This window comes from Candoia aspera, chromosome 8, assembly GCF_035149785.1.
Source record: "Candoia aspera isolate rCanAsp1 chromosome 8, rCanAsp1.hap2, whole genome shotgun sequence".
Classification (NCBI taxonomy): Eukaryota; Metazoa; Chordata; class Lepidosauria; order Squamata; family Boidae; genus Candoia; species Candoia aspera.
This window is the reverse complement of record NC_086160.1, coordinates 13,609,171-13,626,028: the sequence shown is the minus strand read 5'-3', so window position 1 is coordinate 13,626,028 and position 16,858 is coordinate 13,609,171. Positions and strand designations below refer to the sequence as shown.

Below are 16,858 nucleotides of genomic sequence, written 5' to 3'. Positions count from 1 at the left end.
TAGTACATTGTATTATTTAAGTACAGTAATATTTATGCAATATTGACTAGAGATTATTAATACTCTAATGTTTAGATAACCTAAACCTTTAGAGAAAAAGTTTATACCAGTATTGACTATGACGTCTAAAATGTTAATGTTGATAAGTGTAAGTTGTTTAAAATTCACATCCCAAACTAAATGTGACATTAATAAACAACTGCAAAATACATCAAATTATTTGTTATACAATAAAGGTTGCTGTCTTAAGCTTAATACTTAATACTAAGGTCTCCCACTGCAGTGTTACTTATTCTTTTTTGTACATGTTAAAGAAAAAAAAAAGATAAAACAAAATAAAAAACAACAGCAAAAAGAAAAAGTAAAAAAAAAAGGCTATTTTGTTTCTAGACTTGCTTTTGATTCTCCCCCATACTCAAACTAGGAATGTGATTTATTTATGTATTTATTTGAATTGGTAAACTGACCAACAACCAACGCTCTCCAGGTGGTTTACAATAAAATATACTAAAAAATACAACCTGAGTAAAACAATATACAGTATGATCAAATCAAACAGAATACAAAAATAAAATAACCTATGAACTAGGCAGCAGCATGCAGTTATTCAAAAAATGAAAACAATAAGAATTAAAATACAATTAAAGGCCAGTTAAAAAGCCTGGGGAAATAGAAATTCCTTCACCTGGTGTTGAAATGACATTAATGTAGGTAATGCACTCTGAACTGGGTCCAGAAATGGCCTAGCAACCAAGGTAGATGGCAAAGAACTGGCATAATATGTTTGTATCAGCTAGTGCCAGAGAGCTGTCTAGCCACTCTACTCTGATCTAACTGGTTTCCAGACCATTTTCAAAGGCAGCCCCACGTACAACACATTGCAATAATCCAACCAGGAAGTTACCAGAGTGTGAATAACTGTTGCAAGTCTGTCCAGGTAAGGTCGCAACTGGTAAATCAGACAAAGCTGATAAAAGGCACGCCATATCACCAAGGTCACCTGGTGTTCTAGTGACAGTGAAGCACCTACAGTAAGAGCATCCCCAAACTGTCTACTCCTTTAGGATGAGTGCCGACCACTCCAGGACAGATGCACCACTTACTAACAGTATATCCCTCTTGTCTGGATTGAGTCTCAGTTTATTGGCCCTCATCCAGTCCATTACTGGGCCCAAGCACAGATCACCAACTGCCTCACCTGTGTTGGATGAAAAGGAGAGGTGGAGCTGGGTATCATCTGCATATGGATGCCACCTCAGCCCACATCTCCAGATGACCTCTCCCAGCAGTTCCATGTAGATGTTAAAGGGGATCCAAAGGAGCCCTGAGACATTCCACAACCCAACCACCATGAGGTAGAAGACCAATCCCCCATCACCTCCAGCCATCCAAGTAGAAGTGGTACCATATACCAACTCTGACAGCCTGTCCAGAAGGATACCATGGTTAATGGTATCAAAAGCTGCAGAAAGGTCCAGGAGGACCATCAGGGTGGCAATCCCCCTGCCTTTTTCCCAGCACAGATGACCAGGACCGTTTCTGTTCCATAGCCAGGCCTCAAACCAGGTGGAAATGGATCTAGAAAATCAGTTTCACCCAAGAAAGGTTGGCTAAATTTAGGGTAAAAGTTTACTAACCTTTTTCTCTGATACTAACCTTTAATCTATATACACGAAATTCTTTAAAAATCAATCAATAAATAAACAAACATGTTGGCTATCTTCAATTCTGCAGTCTCCCATCTGGTTTCTGAAGTGTTATATCCAGGAATATTAAACTCCATGATGTGCCATTTATACATACTATCTGTCCAATGTCAGTTCTGCTAGAAATTATTTAAATGTTTATAGGCTGCCCATCATCAAACCAAAGTGCTCAAAGCGTGCTTACCTCTTAATTTCTTTTGGGGAACTGGCTGGCAGGCCTATATTATACGCCAGCTGTGAATCCTTCTGTCTGATGTCTGAAATGCATGGGCTCTGTTCAGCTGATAATGGCTGATTCCACTGCTCATCTAAAGGGGAGGATTTGAAGTTAGGAAATGAGATGCATAAACTTGTTCATAAGAAAACATTTTCAAACACTACGTAGTTACATGGGAGGAGGAAGAGAAGAAGAAGATAGAAGGGGCCTTTTCAAGTTGTACAGCATTGAACCGTTTTAGCTTTCAAGGCTGGAAATAGACTTATAACTAAGACCAAGCTGGGGATTTTCAGGTAGGAACTGGGGGCAAGAATGAAAGATGCAATACAAATGAGGAAATGAATAAATAGGAAAAGGGATTGTCTCCTGTCACAGATGTTGGAATTCTTCTCATGACACTACTGTAACGTAAGAAACCCTTTCTCAACAGCTCAAACATGCTTTCTTAAATAAGTTCCAGGGGATCTGGAAGGACCATGATGAGCAGAATTGAGAGGAAACATGTTAATAGGGCAACAACAGCTTTGCAGGTCTGGTTTGTTTTTTTTAAGCTGGTGGTTTGGCCTTATAATTATAATTATTTATTAAACTTTTATGCCACCGGACTCTCAACAATCTTCTAATGCACACTGCTTGTTTTCAGAGAACTAATAGCAACATATATAGACAGAAACAAGCTTGTATCATTGTAAGCAAAGGCACATGAGTTTTTTCCCTGATCAACATAGCAGCTCCTCCGACCTTTGAAATGGCAGTGGGTCAACATACATTTACAAAATGGAGGCAGATGCTACTGACCAGGGAGAAGCCACGGCTGCTCTCTGAGAATGAGAACTCCAGAAAAATTGTTGTGCAGATGACGGATGAGGAGCCTCCTCTATGTCTGTCATGAGTACTGATGGTGAGCAGGAGGGGGCCCCTATCCAGGGGGGAAAACGCATGCGTAGTAGAGAGAGTTTGAGCTGTCATTCAAAGAGAACCAGAACAGACCCGCCTTGACTTTTGGGGTTTATCTGTCTGGGTTTTCCCACACTTCTTCAGTTTGGTAGGATTTTCTGTCTACTGTAGCAGTAATAAACACTACAGACTCATTCCTTGGCTTGGCGTGGTTCCTGCTTGTCAGGACAATGTCTGCAGTCCACGCATGCTCTTCTGAATGCAGCCTTGACATGAGGAGAATCCCACCTCTTTCTTTTATGTCTTTCTTTCCAAATTACCTCTTCCCCATATCTAATTTCCATCCAGCCTCCCGCTTTCTCCTGCCCCCCTTTCTTGGTGCAGCTAACCCTTTCCTTATCCCATGTCCATCCTGGGTTGTTCTTTTTCTTTTCTGGTGTTTCTGCTAGAAAAAAGGAGGGAAATGTGGGTGGAGTTGGATGAAGGAAGGATAATAGCCTGTCTGTATGGGAAAGGATAGTTTGTGTGTGTGTTCATGGGGACCCATTAATTTTATTATTGAGTTCCATACTTTATTGGTACATATATATGCACAGTATAGAAATATGTCACACATATACACTTGTTTGGGGAGAGATGGGAAAACTTCAGGTAGGTTGAAGTTAGAGTTAATAACCCTTGGTTGACAAGAAGCTGGACAATGTGTCAGGCTATCTTCTCTTTCTTTTGGGGTTGGGTTATCTCAAATTTAGGGTCATCTTACTTGTGAACAAATGCAGTATATGAGAAACTGATCCTATATTAAGGATGTCTGTGAAATCATTCAGAGGCGGAGGAGGGTAGTAATTATGAAAACACTGTAAAATCATGACACGCAATTATTTATGAACAGTTTTTATACATTTATCTAGGCAGAACCTGTCTCCTTGCAAGACTACAGCAATGCCTTAGTAGAAGGTGAAGTGATGCAGGAAAGTGTGCATGGAAAGAATGCCAACAATCCAACGTAGGAAAGAGATACTGTACATCTGGAGGGACGACAAAGAGGACCTCATCTGCTAGTTAAATTATTTGGGATCATATAACTTTACATTAACTTTTGAAAAGCCCCTGAACTATGGGATGCTTTTAAAATGCTGGTTGAGATTTTGTAATGTCTAGATAACATTGAATCAAAACCTTTATATTCCATATGCAGTACTGATCTTGAAAACATCTGTGGCAGAGAACTTGGAAGAAAAACTTATTCATAGAGCTAGAAATGCTCCGCAAATCAACGTATTCCAAAGGGTTGGATGTCACCCATATTGTTTTATTGAAGATCAGTGATTAACAGAAGTACCACCACCATAATAACAGTCAACTCCATCAGCACTTTAAAAACTAACCAAAGCTCTGTAGCGCAAGCCTTTCAAATCCGTCATAAGAGTCGGAGGTACAAATAGTAATGAAAAGTAGCAAACCAAGGCTGGGTTTCAACCTAAAATATGTTTCAGATATTTAATTTACCTTTGACATTTCAATTTTAGTATGCATTTTAAAGCTATAAAAATAGGTTCACTTTGGTACAAGAGTTCACAGTAACTGCATTTCTTCTCATTGTAACCAGGTATATATAATATCAGTGAGGAGAAAGCAAGGCAAGCAATTAAAAAGTCAATCACATTTTGATTTTTGCAAGTTTTTCTAAAACAAAGACATAAAGCCACCACATACCTGGACATAGCGGCAAAGACATCTTGCTGGGCGATCTGCCTTCAGGTGTGAGATCTTGCTCCTTTGGTCTCCAACTCACGGTTTCTAGATATTCTTCCTTATTCACAGTGCTGAAAAACAGAAAAGGCATTTTACAAAGCAAGGTGGAAAACAAGAATCAATGGCCCTGTCTTTCATCATGACATTTTCAGATTTATCTTAATTTTGCCAAAGTTGCAACCGGCAGGTATCTGAGGCAGCTTCAGTGCTACCAAAGCTGAGCATGGTAGGTGGGAACTGGCAGCCTATTTTGATAATTCAGTTAATAGCAGTTTACAGACCTGGCCTATAAGATAGGCCTACACCCCACAGACAATTAATGACTGAAATAATTTTTAATAGCAAGTGGAGTATTAGATTCCTGCTGCTCTAAATGGGAGATAAGGACAGGAAAAATAGCAATAATTGCAGCGTCCAAATGGCTGGTTTCTTTGGTGAATACAGAAATATTTGTCTATCCCTAAAACCACATAGGTAAAGGTAAAGGTTTCCCTTGACGTAAAGTCCAGTCGTGTCCGACTCTAGGGGGCGGTGCTCATCTCCGTTTCTAAGCCGTTAGAGCCGGCGTTGTCCGTAGACACTTCCGAGTCACGTGGCCAGCATGACGACTCGGAACGCCGTTACCTTCCCGCCGAAGCGGTACCTATTGATCTACTCACATTTGCATGTTTTCGAACTGCTAGGTGAGCAGGAGCTGGGACGAGCAACGGGAGCTCACCCCGCTGCGCGGTTTCGAACCGCCGACCTTCCGATCGACAGCTCAGCGGTTTGACCCGCAGCGCCACCGCGTCCCCGAAAACCACATATTCACGCCAAAAATGCCAGAATGCTAAAAATCACTAGAAACTCTGGAAAACAGGTATCTGGCAGTGTCTTTAGAAAATGAAGAGAGAAATTTATAATAGCAGAGGACTAATGCTGAAATGCAGAAGTCCAAACAAGAATTCACAGATGATGTAGTGAACTGCTTTTGCTATTACGGCTGCTTCTCAGAGGAAATTTATATTAACTTGATATCCAATCTGGGGCAGCTGGTTCATACACAAAGGTCAACAAGCAGCTGAGGATGAGGATGATTGTCTGAACTTGCCTCCCCAATGATGCTAGAGGAACTGGAAACACAAATATCTTATACTTCTTGTTTCTGCGTTTCTCCATTTTATCCTAAACCAAATGTCTGTATCTCTTCTGGTGGCTGTTCTTTGCTCATACATTTTTCTCAAATACGTTCCTTATGAAATATTATTTTCTTTTACGCACCTCACGTTCTCCTCTTGTGGTTCACATTCCTTATTTTTTGAAAAGGACGTGCCATCTTGTTCACAAAATAACGCCTTCAGTTTTGTATCTTCGTTTTGCTTATTATCCTCTTCAGAGTTACTCATATCTGCTACATTCTACGAAAAAAGAGATTTTACGGACACAGATCTTGTCTTATCCAGAACGTTTTACAAGAAACAGGTTTATTCTTGAAGACTTTCTAATCGCATGGAAGATCAAAGGCAAAATAAGTTCAGTCTTGCCTTACATTAGAACATAGTTTGACTTTCCAATGCATTAATAGAAACAACCACAACACAGCCTTGGGCACTCACCAACCACTGTTTGGAAAGCTACTTCATATTACAATTTCTGGTTCTGGTTCATCAACTGGAATATTGGGCTAAAGCCACATGGGTGGGGGCAAGCGATGAAACGTGTGTTGCAACGTCACCAGAAACTCCACTGCTTATGTACTTATATACAACACTGCAAAGCAAGTATGAAAGAACAGAGCTTGCTTTGTGGCATAACAAATGATGTTTCACCATTCTGGCGTCCTGTGATAAGGAACAGATTCCCCCCATTTCTGCTACTGAGAAAATTTCTGTCATGAGTAAGGATGGCGAGCAGGGGGCTCCCATCCAGACTGTCAAGCGCATGCGTAGCACTGATGAATTGTTCAGCCATTCAAAGAGACACAGATCAGGACCGCCTTAACCCTTGGGGGTCATATGTCTGGGTTTTCCCCACGCTTCTTCAGTTTGTTAGGATTCCTGTTAAGTACTAGCAATAAATATTAGAGACCAGTTCCTTGTCTCAGTGTGTTTCCTGGTTGTTAGGACAATTTCGATCCTTTGGCAAACAAAGGCAGCACCTGGGTATTGAGGCTAAGAAAAGGAGGGAAATAGCATCTTCTTGAGCCCTGATGAAAAGAAAGGCCTTTTCCTACAGAAAGTTGGAAAAACTCAAAGAAAGCAAGGAGGGGGGTTTAGCTTTAGGCATTAGGGCATCCTAAGAAATAGTTAAAAAGCCCAGCTGGGAATGATGCATTATTTTTAATTTTTGTCACTGTCTCTGGTATTCATTTTCTCTGCACAGCTGGCTGGGGAATTTTGGGAGTTCAAGTCCACCCATCTTAAACTTGGCATGGTTGAGGAACACTGGACTTTAGCTTATCTCAATAAAGTATAGTTCCAGTCTTCCTGTGCAGTCGGTTTCCTGATCTGGTCCACCTCAGAGGGCTGAGATCAGGAGGTTTGAGATCTGCAGTCTTCCACTCTATGGGCTTCTCCCATCCTGCAACAAGAGCTAAGCCTTTAAAACCATGATTTGGTATCTGATCTACCTATGAATTCAGCCTCAGCTACCATCTTATTAATTAACCAACCCTTTAAAGCGATGTGAAGTCTAAATCAGCCAACAACTGAGTTCTTTAATGCAAGGCGAGAGATTGGATCCAGAGTTCAAACAGAGGTCCCAATTCTCCTGCACTTCCCAAAAACCAATTCCAGAACTTAGGGAAGGTTTGTGACACTGGAAGAACTGGAAAAATCATTGAAAAGATTCCATCAGAAAATAATTTTTGGAAACAACCAGGTAGAATTTTAATTAAATCCTGTTTTTGACAAGAAGCAGAATATTGTTTAATTTTTCTTAAAGACTAGGTTAAAAATAGCTTTATATTCTATAGTTTGGCCTTAAAAGCATATTTTTTGCCATCTCCATTTTCAGCCTCAGATTCTACTAGCAAACACACCATTGTCCTGTTTCCATCGGTCACAGAAGACGATGTAGACAAGGGCTCTGCAGAGTTCGAAGCAAGCATGAATGGGACCACGGTATCTTCAATGATCTTGCGTTCCTAAAGAAGAGCGGATTGTCAAAGCCATACATTAAGAGTCCTTTGAAAGTGAAAGACAAAGCTAGCCTTATAAACAAAGACTACATAATTCAAATGTGTTCTGACAGCCTTCTACAACATAGGTTGAAAAAAAAGGGGGAGAAAAATTAAAATACTTTTGGGAATAAAATTACAAAAGGAAGGAGGAGTAAGAAGGAAAAGTTGTGATGTTGTATAGAGTTGTATAGAGTTCCTAGTTCTTTTTTTGGTGATCTATCTTGCCTGCTGCCGATGTGACCCTTCTAGCTGCCTAGGTTCAATTTCCAAGCTATGCTATCTTCACAATTGCCTTTTCGTAATCTGTATGATCATAATTTGATTTAATAAACCAAGAGATGAATAAACCTTCTGTGCTATGCATGCATCCCCTTCATGGTAGGGACAGATAAATTACAAACTCTTCCATTCGCTTTAATTTTTTGTTTTGTCCAGGAACATATGCCTGTGCACACTGTGGAACTGATTCAGAAGAATTACTTCATATCTTACACAAGCACAATGCCTCTCACTTATTCAATGAAGCAGCATGCCCATTTTCAGACTTCTCACAAGGCTAAAAAAAAAAAAGGACGCTGCTGATCTAAGAATTATACGCAATTTCATGACCTGACTCATTAAAGCACCCACATCTTTTTTTCAGGCTTGCACAGCAGCCTAAAGAAATGTTCGGCTGTTTTAATGAATAGCAGGGAGGTGCCACGCTTGCACTAGGGCCAAAACACTTCTTTCAAATTGTTTTCAAAGTTTGCACAGCCCTATGAGAAATATAGACTGGAATAAGCCAAAGCACTAGTCCAGTGTTTCTCAACCTTGGTGAGTTTAAGATGAGTGGACTTCAACTCCCAGAATTCCCCAGCCAGCAGGAGAATTCTGGGAGTTGAAATCCACCCAACTTAAACTTGCCAAGGTTGAGAAACACTGCACTAGTCAATTTCATTTCTATTTTTTTATAGTAAATTTTATTAGGCTTCCAGAAATGCACTAGTCAATTTCAACAATGTTGTTCTAAAGCTGTACTAGTTCTTTTAGTTTGGTGAGGGAGATTGTATGAAATGGGAGAAAGTGGGAAACTTCTTGGTTGGCTGGCTCACTTGTGCAAAGGGCTGAATGAAGGGGCTGTACGTGTGCCAATTTTTTTGTTCAAATAATGGCTTATTGAGCTGAAAGAAAACCAACTAGATATGGCGCCTATTTAGCCCAAGGCACATCACCGCCTCTCCACAATCACACCCCTGCCTTCATACCTCTTCATAGTATTTACGCTCCTCCTCTTCAACTTCTTTTTGTGCCTTTTCCCATTCTTTTTTCAACTTCTCCTGCTCTTTCTGATACCTTTCCTAGAGAGAGTTGCAATACAAGTGGTTAAGCAGGAATCGTGACACAAGGGGAGGAATTGGCTTCTCAGCTGGATCTGCAGAAGAGCTCCTAGCAAAGATTTCTTTTGAAACATTCTTTTTTGTTAGGGGAAAAAACCCAGAGCATTAGATCAAATTATTATTTATTTATAGCATTAGATTACATGGTCTAATTCAGCAGGATTAATCCAGACAGTACATAAACGATGTACTCTCCTACTACAGTTAGAATTTGGACTGGGGTCACCAAACACCAGGAGGAATAAATCTAACCTTTTCCCCAGCAACTCCTTCTTGAGCAGATGCAAATTGAAAGCAAACTAATTGAGGTTTTTTCCCCCCTTAAATCCAACACCCACATGGAAGAGGAATTGTTTTCTTTTAAAGGAATAGGAGGAGTATTAGCATCCCAAACTCTTTCAGTGAGTATCCTGTTTGAACCAGGACTTGGCACCTATCGCTTCTGAAAACAAGCACATGGAAGATTCAGTGTTCCAACTGCTGCTTATAAGTGCTGGGGAAGGTGGGGGCAAACATCCCATCTGAATGTTTGGGAACCACCAGGGTGAACTGTATCATATCTGTGTCAACAACAACATTCTCAGCCATAAAGCAGCAAGCAAGCAAGCATGTGAGGAAGGAGGAATGTAGGAAGGTAAACAATATTTAGATACTGAGGATTTGCACTGTCATTTTGTTGTAAGTCCATCTGAATTTAACTGAGCTTCATACATATATCTGCAGACCTGTCGCATCCTGGACATAAACTGTTTCAACTTCTACCATCAGGACGGCACTACAGAGTACCGTATGTCGAAACATCTAGACATCAAAACAGTTTTTCCCCTCGTGCCATTGCTCTGTTGAACTCCTAATTAATGTAGCACGATATAATGATTGACAATGCATGGTAAGACATGACTGCTAAGATGTGACCAGTAATGCTCTGTTAAATGTGAACATATGTTGGACAGCAGATGCAGTATGCTGTCCATAAATTCTCCTTTTAAATATGAGTGTGTGTTGGTTGATAGCTGTAGTGTTATTTCCTTCAATTTTTTTTCTTTCTTGATTGTATGGTTTTAGTAAATAACATTGTTGCTTTATTATTGTTTATTATTATTATTATTATTATTATTATTATTATTATTGATGTTGTGTAGATATGTTGAGAGCTCTTCCACCAAAGTCAAATTCCTTGTATGTTTAATCATACTTGGCCAATAAAGTATTCTAACATCTAACATACATTAGTTCCAGTAATTAGGATAAACTGCTAATTTTATCCTAATAATTAGGATAAAATGCTACCAGTAAAAAAAAAAAGCCATTTTGGTGTAGTGATTAAATGCACCAGGCTAGAAACCAGAAGACTGTAAGTTCTAGTCCTGCCTTGGGCACAAAGCCAGCTGGATGATCTTGGGCCAGTCACTCTCTTTCAGCCCTAAAGCCATGGCACATCACTTCTGAAAATGTTGCCAAGAGAACTGCAGGGACTTTCCCACGTAGTTGCCAAGAGTCAAGTCAGTCTTGAAGGCACCAAATCTTTCTGTCCTCCCTCCCTCCCTCCCTCCCTCCCTCCCTTCTCATGAGACTAACAGACAATGAATATAAACAGAAAGGATTCGGGCAAGCTTAACAGTCAGTTGTTCTACAACAATATTTCCCAACCTCCAGACATGTTGGCTGGAAATTATGGGAACTGAAGCACATCTGAAAGGACTAGGTTGGAAAGGTTGTTCTGAAGTGACGTTATTTTCTGACTAAGCACCATTTTCTTCCAATCAAAGGAGGTAATGTTTATTCATGGCACAGTTACTGTACTTCCAAACACTGCAATGTTCATTCTTTAAAATACTTCATCGTTTCCCATTTTCTTTTCGGCAAGCTATTGACCAGAAAAAAGCTTTTAAATATGTTCCATTTGCACAGTCATGTAGGTGCTGGATAGCTGTAGATAAAGCAATCTATTGATTTTACACTTGGCCAAATTAATTCCTGGATCAGAAACTAACCAAAAAGTATGTTTATAATTTAATTCTATCGATCACCTTTGGTTAGCTTCATACATATTTTTTTAAATATCTTTATGCTAGATTAGAAATCTCACTGTGAACAGAAACAGAGATAACCTCCTATACATAACCTTGAGCTTCTTGGAAGAACGAAATAAAATGTGAGAAGTAACTAAAAAATGGGTCTACCTGAAGTAAACGCTCCTGCTCCTGCTGCCACCGTTCCTGGCGCTTACGCTCTTCTTCCGGATCCCAGGACCAGCAACTCAAACGCTTAAATAAGTTGATCAAATGTACCGTTAGAAGCAAGTACAGTAATAAAGGTCCCCTGCATGTTTTACCCCAAATCCTTCCAATTCATCTGCAGGTAGGGTTGCAAGCACTTTCTTGGCTGACCCTTCTCCTGGACCATCACATTTTGTAGGTGTAGCTGTAGTAAGGAGAACCCTAATGATTATCCAGTCCCTACTAAATTGCCTGAATATAAGCTGTGATGCTAAACATTGTAACATCTAGCTAGAATGAGATCAGGATCAATTTTCTTAACATTTGCCTACAAAGGTTGTTAAAAATACATCATACTAAACTTTAAATAATTCCAAAACTTGCATTTACCCTAAGAGTTATTCGAAGTTCCCAAATTCAGGAAAATTTAGGGACAAACAATCCAACTTACATTGTTGGGAGAGTCCTACCACCCTCCACTCACTAAGTATCTCCTTCGGAAGAGGTATTAACATTGGAGCAAGAATATATGAAGGACACATTACACCGATAAAAAATAAATTACTTAAAAACCTGTCAGTAAAAACTTTCAAATGCTGCTCATTAGACCCTGAGCAGCTTAAGAACGTTCCCAAACTCAAATAAAGACAACTTACGTTTGATGCGTCGCTGTTATCAGTGGTGGCTGCAGAAAAAGAAAAACTGAAATTAAACTTTCGAAAGTGTCAAGTTCAGCAGGTGTGCTTATTTTGCTTATTTTTATGGTTTCACATCTCTCTCTGTAATCCTCAAAGGGTTTCCAAAAGAACTAACCATTTGGAAGTACGAGACAATCATATTCATGGTTAAAAATAAGCCTTGTCTAACAACATCAGTAAAGTCTCATCTGCTCTATTTTTCATTGTTTGCCTGCTTGAAGAGGACAACAGCAACAGAAAGGAGCAAGAACAGGACAGGTACTATGGGAGGTTCAGCCCTGCTCCATTTGGTGGTGTTTGGGCTTCAGCAGATGCCACTAATGGATGCTGGCACTGGCAAACATGACATAATGTATTGGTTTTCAGGATTGTTTGGGGGGAAAAAACCCAAAAATGACTGATTTGTTTATTCCTAGCTATGAAATCTACATTTTTTACCTTGTAGGGGAGTCTCCTGCAAAACGCCTTGGCTTGTCTCTGGGAGCTTCTTCAGAAGAGAAAAGATTAGGTCTCCACCTTGTTTTGGAGCCGCCAAGTTATCTGCCTGGACCAATTTGTAAAGAACATCATCAGCACAATCAACAAAACAGCACAACTATCAGTACAATTTTGAGGTTGTCCAGACCAAGAAACAGAAAACTAGAACTAAGCTTTATTGAGATAGGCTATATTAACTGAATTTTGCAAACCTGACTGTGTCTGTCCTCCCCCTCCTCTTTATAACCCAGTGAGTCAGGGAGAAGCCACCTGCAGCGTCTTCCTAATACTATCTCCTTATCCAGGATTTAGGAATGCTTCTGCTGTTTTTGTTTCTGTAATGGCTTCTGAATATTTCCCTCAAGGCCGTCTCCATGGCTGTCTCCCACAGAATAGACTGGCATTTTCATTTTCAGTCATTTCAAAAATATTCACTGTATGGACTGAGGATTAGAAAAGCAGCTTCTCGGTCTGGATTAAGTGCTCTGTAGGTAAAGGTAAAGGTTTCCCTTGGCATTAAGTCCAGTCGTGTCCGACTCTAGGGGGCAGTGCTCATCTCCGTTTCAAAGCCGAAGAGCCGGCGTTTGTCCGTAGACACTTCCGTGGTCATGTGGCCGGCATGACTAAACGGAACGCCGTTACTTGCCCGCCGAAGCAGTACCTATTAATCTACTCACATTTGCATGTTTTCGAACTGCTAGGTTGGCAGGAGCTGGGACTAGCGACGGGAGCTCACCCTGTCACGCGGATTCGAACGGCCGACCTTCCGATCGGCAAGCGCAGCAGCTCAGCAGTTTAACCCGCAGCACCACCGCGTCCCAGTAAGTGCTCTGTAGGTTGACTTATGTATTTGTTAAAGGAGTCACTCTTTGCTTCTACTACCCAAAAGGGAAGATCGAAGTGAAAGAAACTTGATCTTAAAAACTCAAAGGCAAAACAGCTCTTCTGAATGTGATTGTTTATGAGCAGGATATAATGAGTGCCTTGAAAAACAAACCCACTTTATATTGGATACCACTCACTATAAATTGTCTTTATTGCCTTCTACTCTTGCATCAACTTTCTTCCTGTCCAACTGTTTGTCAAGACTGAAGATACCTCACATAAAAAATATTTATTCTATTGATCCAAAAAATCCACACCTCCCTTTGGGAAGGATAACATTTCACTTCATTCTCAGATACACATTTTAGATTACCTTCTGGTCAACCAAGGCTTCTGCACCATTCTGTTCTCCTCTTTCAGGTTGTTTTGGCTCGTGAGTTGAATTCAGCTCATTATTTGATTCTGTCTCGTTGGAATGATTGCCAAGGGAAGATATTTCCACATTGGCCACCACAGGGTTGGCACAGGAAAACATTGTGCTAGATTCTGTGTGGTCTGGAGCTAATCCATAAAAAAAAAAAAAGATAAAAATTAAACCTTGCATTTTGAGAAAAAAAAAAGTAAATCCACATTGTTTCATAGTTTGATCTAAAGAAGACAAATAAGTCAATGTGGGTTATATTCACATTTTTCTAGACAGCTGCAACAGCAGATGCTAACACAGATACACAGGGCTGCAACTTTTAGTGCAACACTTAATACATGTCAACCAACAAGGTAGACTAGACTAAGAAAACAGTGCCATATAGGTTAGGACTACTGTTATAGTAAGAGGTAGAGGAACAGAATCTTGCAAGTCTGACTGTACTTCCCCTTCCCTCACTTTATCTTTGTGCAAACTGGGGAGGGGCCTATCTGATATATGTGGAACATGCTGCCCCCGGAGGTGAGATTGGCCCCATCATTCCTGGCCTTTCGCGGAGTCTGAAGACCTGGCTCTGCCACCTCGCTTGGGGTGGAGAGGGGAATAGATCTACATGGGGATGGCTGTTGTAGACCACTCCTCCCACACTTGGACTGTTTTAGATTCTTCACCATCTGGATTCTTTATTTTTACCTTTATTTATATTATTTATTGTTGTATTTTATTCTCTGTGTTTTATGGTTATTGTTTTTAATCGATTGTTGTAAACTGCCCAGAGTTCCCCGACGGGAGGAGATGGGCGGGGACAAATCAGATAGATAGACAGATAGATAAATAAATATTTCCTTAAACCACTTTCCTGGAACTGTCCCAAGCCATTTTTATCTGACCATTGGCTGGGTATCACTCTTCCTTCTGCCCTTCAAGGCCATTTCCCATTCGCTCTACAATATCATTTCACTGATTACGTACAGTTGCCCCAAATATTAATTATTAATTGATATAAAATGTTAGATTATTTCCACACAGAAAAGGCTCTCAAATCATTCTCAATCATTTGTGACTCCATGCACAGATTCGTACAGTTTTCACGGCATCAGTTCAGGAGGGATTTGCCACTGCTTTCATCAACCTTCAACTTTCAGTAACTAATTTCAGAAACTGCACATCATCAGCACCAATTAAGAAAAGGTAGTCCACCTGCTCTCACATAAGGAGCAAATGGTTCTTCTGCATGGCTTTCCTGCATCTAGCCACCCAGGCTGAGTTAACTACTGAGTTAATAACTGCAAAATGTAAAAATAAGAGGGCATGCTTTTTCTTCAATATTATTAATTCGTAAGAAAATAATTACATATTGAATCATGTAATTAATTAAGTACATTCTATTGACTATACTTCCTTAATTTAGTGATATCCACAATTAATATCTAAAGCAGCTAATAATTCATTTGGATTTCTTTGCCATTGTATCTGAATGTTTCTCAGCTTATTTATTTATCTATTATGAAACCAGCAGAGACACCTTTTCTTGGTATAATTTATCTAGAACCAGCGAGATATTTAAGCCAAATAACAGCTCCCAAATTCAGAAATCCCTAGTCCTGGCAAGATTTAATGACCTCCCAACAGCTGTTCTTGAGGGAAAATTCTGGGGCCTCCCACTGGAACAAAGATTTTGTTTCTGTGGAGAAGGAGCTCCTGAAACATTAACCCACATTTTGTTATACTGTTATCATAAAGATGCCTGGCTGCAGCTAATAATGCCCCATCCAGATTGATTTCCAGATAGAAATAGATAGGTAAATAGATCACCTGGATCCATTATCTGATTACAGTAAAATTATCTGTAATTTTATTTCTTTAATGCAGTTCAGTTTTGTTTTACTACTTGTAAAATACCTTATATTTTGACCACTCCAGTATTATAATTAATGAGTTTTACTGTGGTTTTTCTCTTCCTTTTCTTTTTATTTAAAACAGAGATATATTTCCAAAAAAAGATGGTATCTATAGAAAGACAAATTACTGAGGTTATACAATTAATGCTCAATATAACATTAATAAGAGATACCAAGCAAAGTACATTTCATATTAAATGTGTTTGTGTGTGTGTGTGAATTTTTGAGCTTAATAGCAAAATCTCCACTATATTATTATTTATGCAAGTGGTCCTCATTCAGCAAGTATTTGAACTTGCAACGGTGCTTTGCAGGCCAGTCCTTGAAGTTCTTGCTGTTGCAGCACGCTTGTGGTCACGTAATCAAGTTCCAGGCGCTTGGCAACTGGCCTGGATTTCCTACTGTTGCAGCATCCCGTGGTCACGTGGTCACGATTTGCAACCTTCCCTGCCACTTCCCATAAGCAAAGACAATGGGGAAGCTGCAGAAAGCTGGAAGTTGTGGTCATGTGAAGTCCTCACTTAATGACCCGCAGTAATTCGCTTAATGATGGTAACTGGGGACTGCCAGGACTAGTGTCACTAAGTGATGCAGTCATGTGACATCATGCTTTACACCTGCATTGCTTAACAATGGAAATTCCAGTCCCAATTATTGTCGTTAAGTGAGGACTACCTGAAATTATTCAAAATAGAAGAAAAAGAAAAGAAAAAAGAGGGAACCCCCCCCCCAAAAAAACAATACAGAGAAATATTTAATTTCTGACTTCCCCCTTGTTCTCCAACCAATTTACAGTATCTATTGGTGTAAGCTTTAGAAATCATACTCTAAGTCAGGGTTCCTCAACCTTGGCAACTCTAAGCTGTGCGGACTTTAACTCCCAGAATTCCCTAGCCAGCAAAGCTTTGCTGGCTGGGGAATTCTGGGAGTTAAAGTCCGCACAGCTTAGAGTTGCCAAGGTTGAGGAACCCTGCTCTAAGTGCCACTATTTATTTGCTGTGTGTGTTCTTGCTTGAATGGGTTTTACTGTGGTTTTTACTTACTGGCTCCCAATTTTTCTTTTTCTTCTTTTGGTTTTTCAAGCTGCTCCATAACTGTAATAAAGTACTCCTATTCCTACTAACCACTAGTACTTCTTCTATTTGATCTGGAGAAAAGTATTTCTTTAATTTCCTTGGCATGACTGAAAAGTAAGTTCAG

At 39.9% G+C, this 16,858-nt stretch overlaps 1 protein-coding gene across 1 annotated transcript in view; it reads right to left on the bottom strand.

The window, feature by feature from the left end:
* The window catches only part of LIMCH1 (LIM and calponin homology domains 1), a 206,689-nt gene that overhangs the window by 10,628 nt on the left and 179,203 nt on the right, over window positions 1-16,858 (bottom strand). Inside the window, exons 21-29 of the mRNA XM_063309659.1 lie at window positions 13,707-13,894; window positions 12,470-12,575; window positions 11,990-12,018; window positions 11,298-11,381; window positions 8,983-9,075; window positions 7,595-7,699; window positions 5,836-5,972; window positions 4,537-4,646; window positions 1,891-2,014 (exon numbers count right to left, since the gene is read on the bottom strand). Coding sequence (XP_063165729.1) covers window positions 1,891-2,014; window positions 4,537-4,646; window positions 5,836-5,972; window positions 7,595-7,699; window positions 8,983-9,075; window positions 11,298-11,381; window positions 11,990-12,018; window positions 12,470-12,575; window positions 13,707-13,894 — 976 coding nt within the window. The remainder of the gene's footprint in view (window positions 1-1,890; window positions 2,015-4,536; window positions 4,647-5,835; window positions 5,973-7,594; window positions 7,700-8,982; window positions 9,076-11,297; window positions 11,382-11,989; window positions 12,019-12,469; window positions 12,576-13,706; window positions 13,895-16,858) is intronic.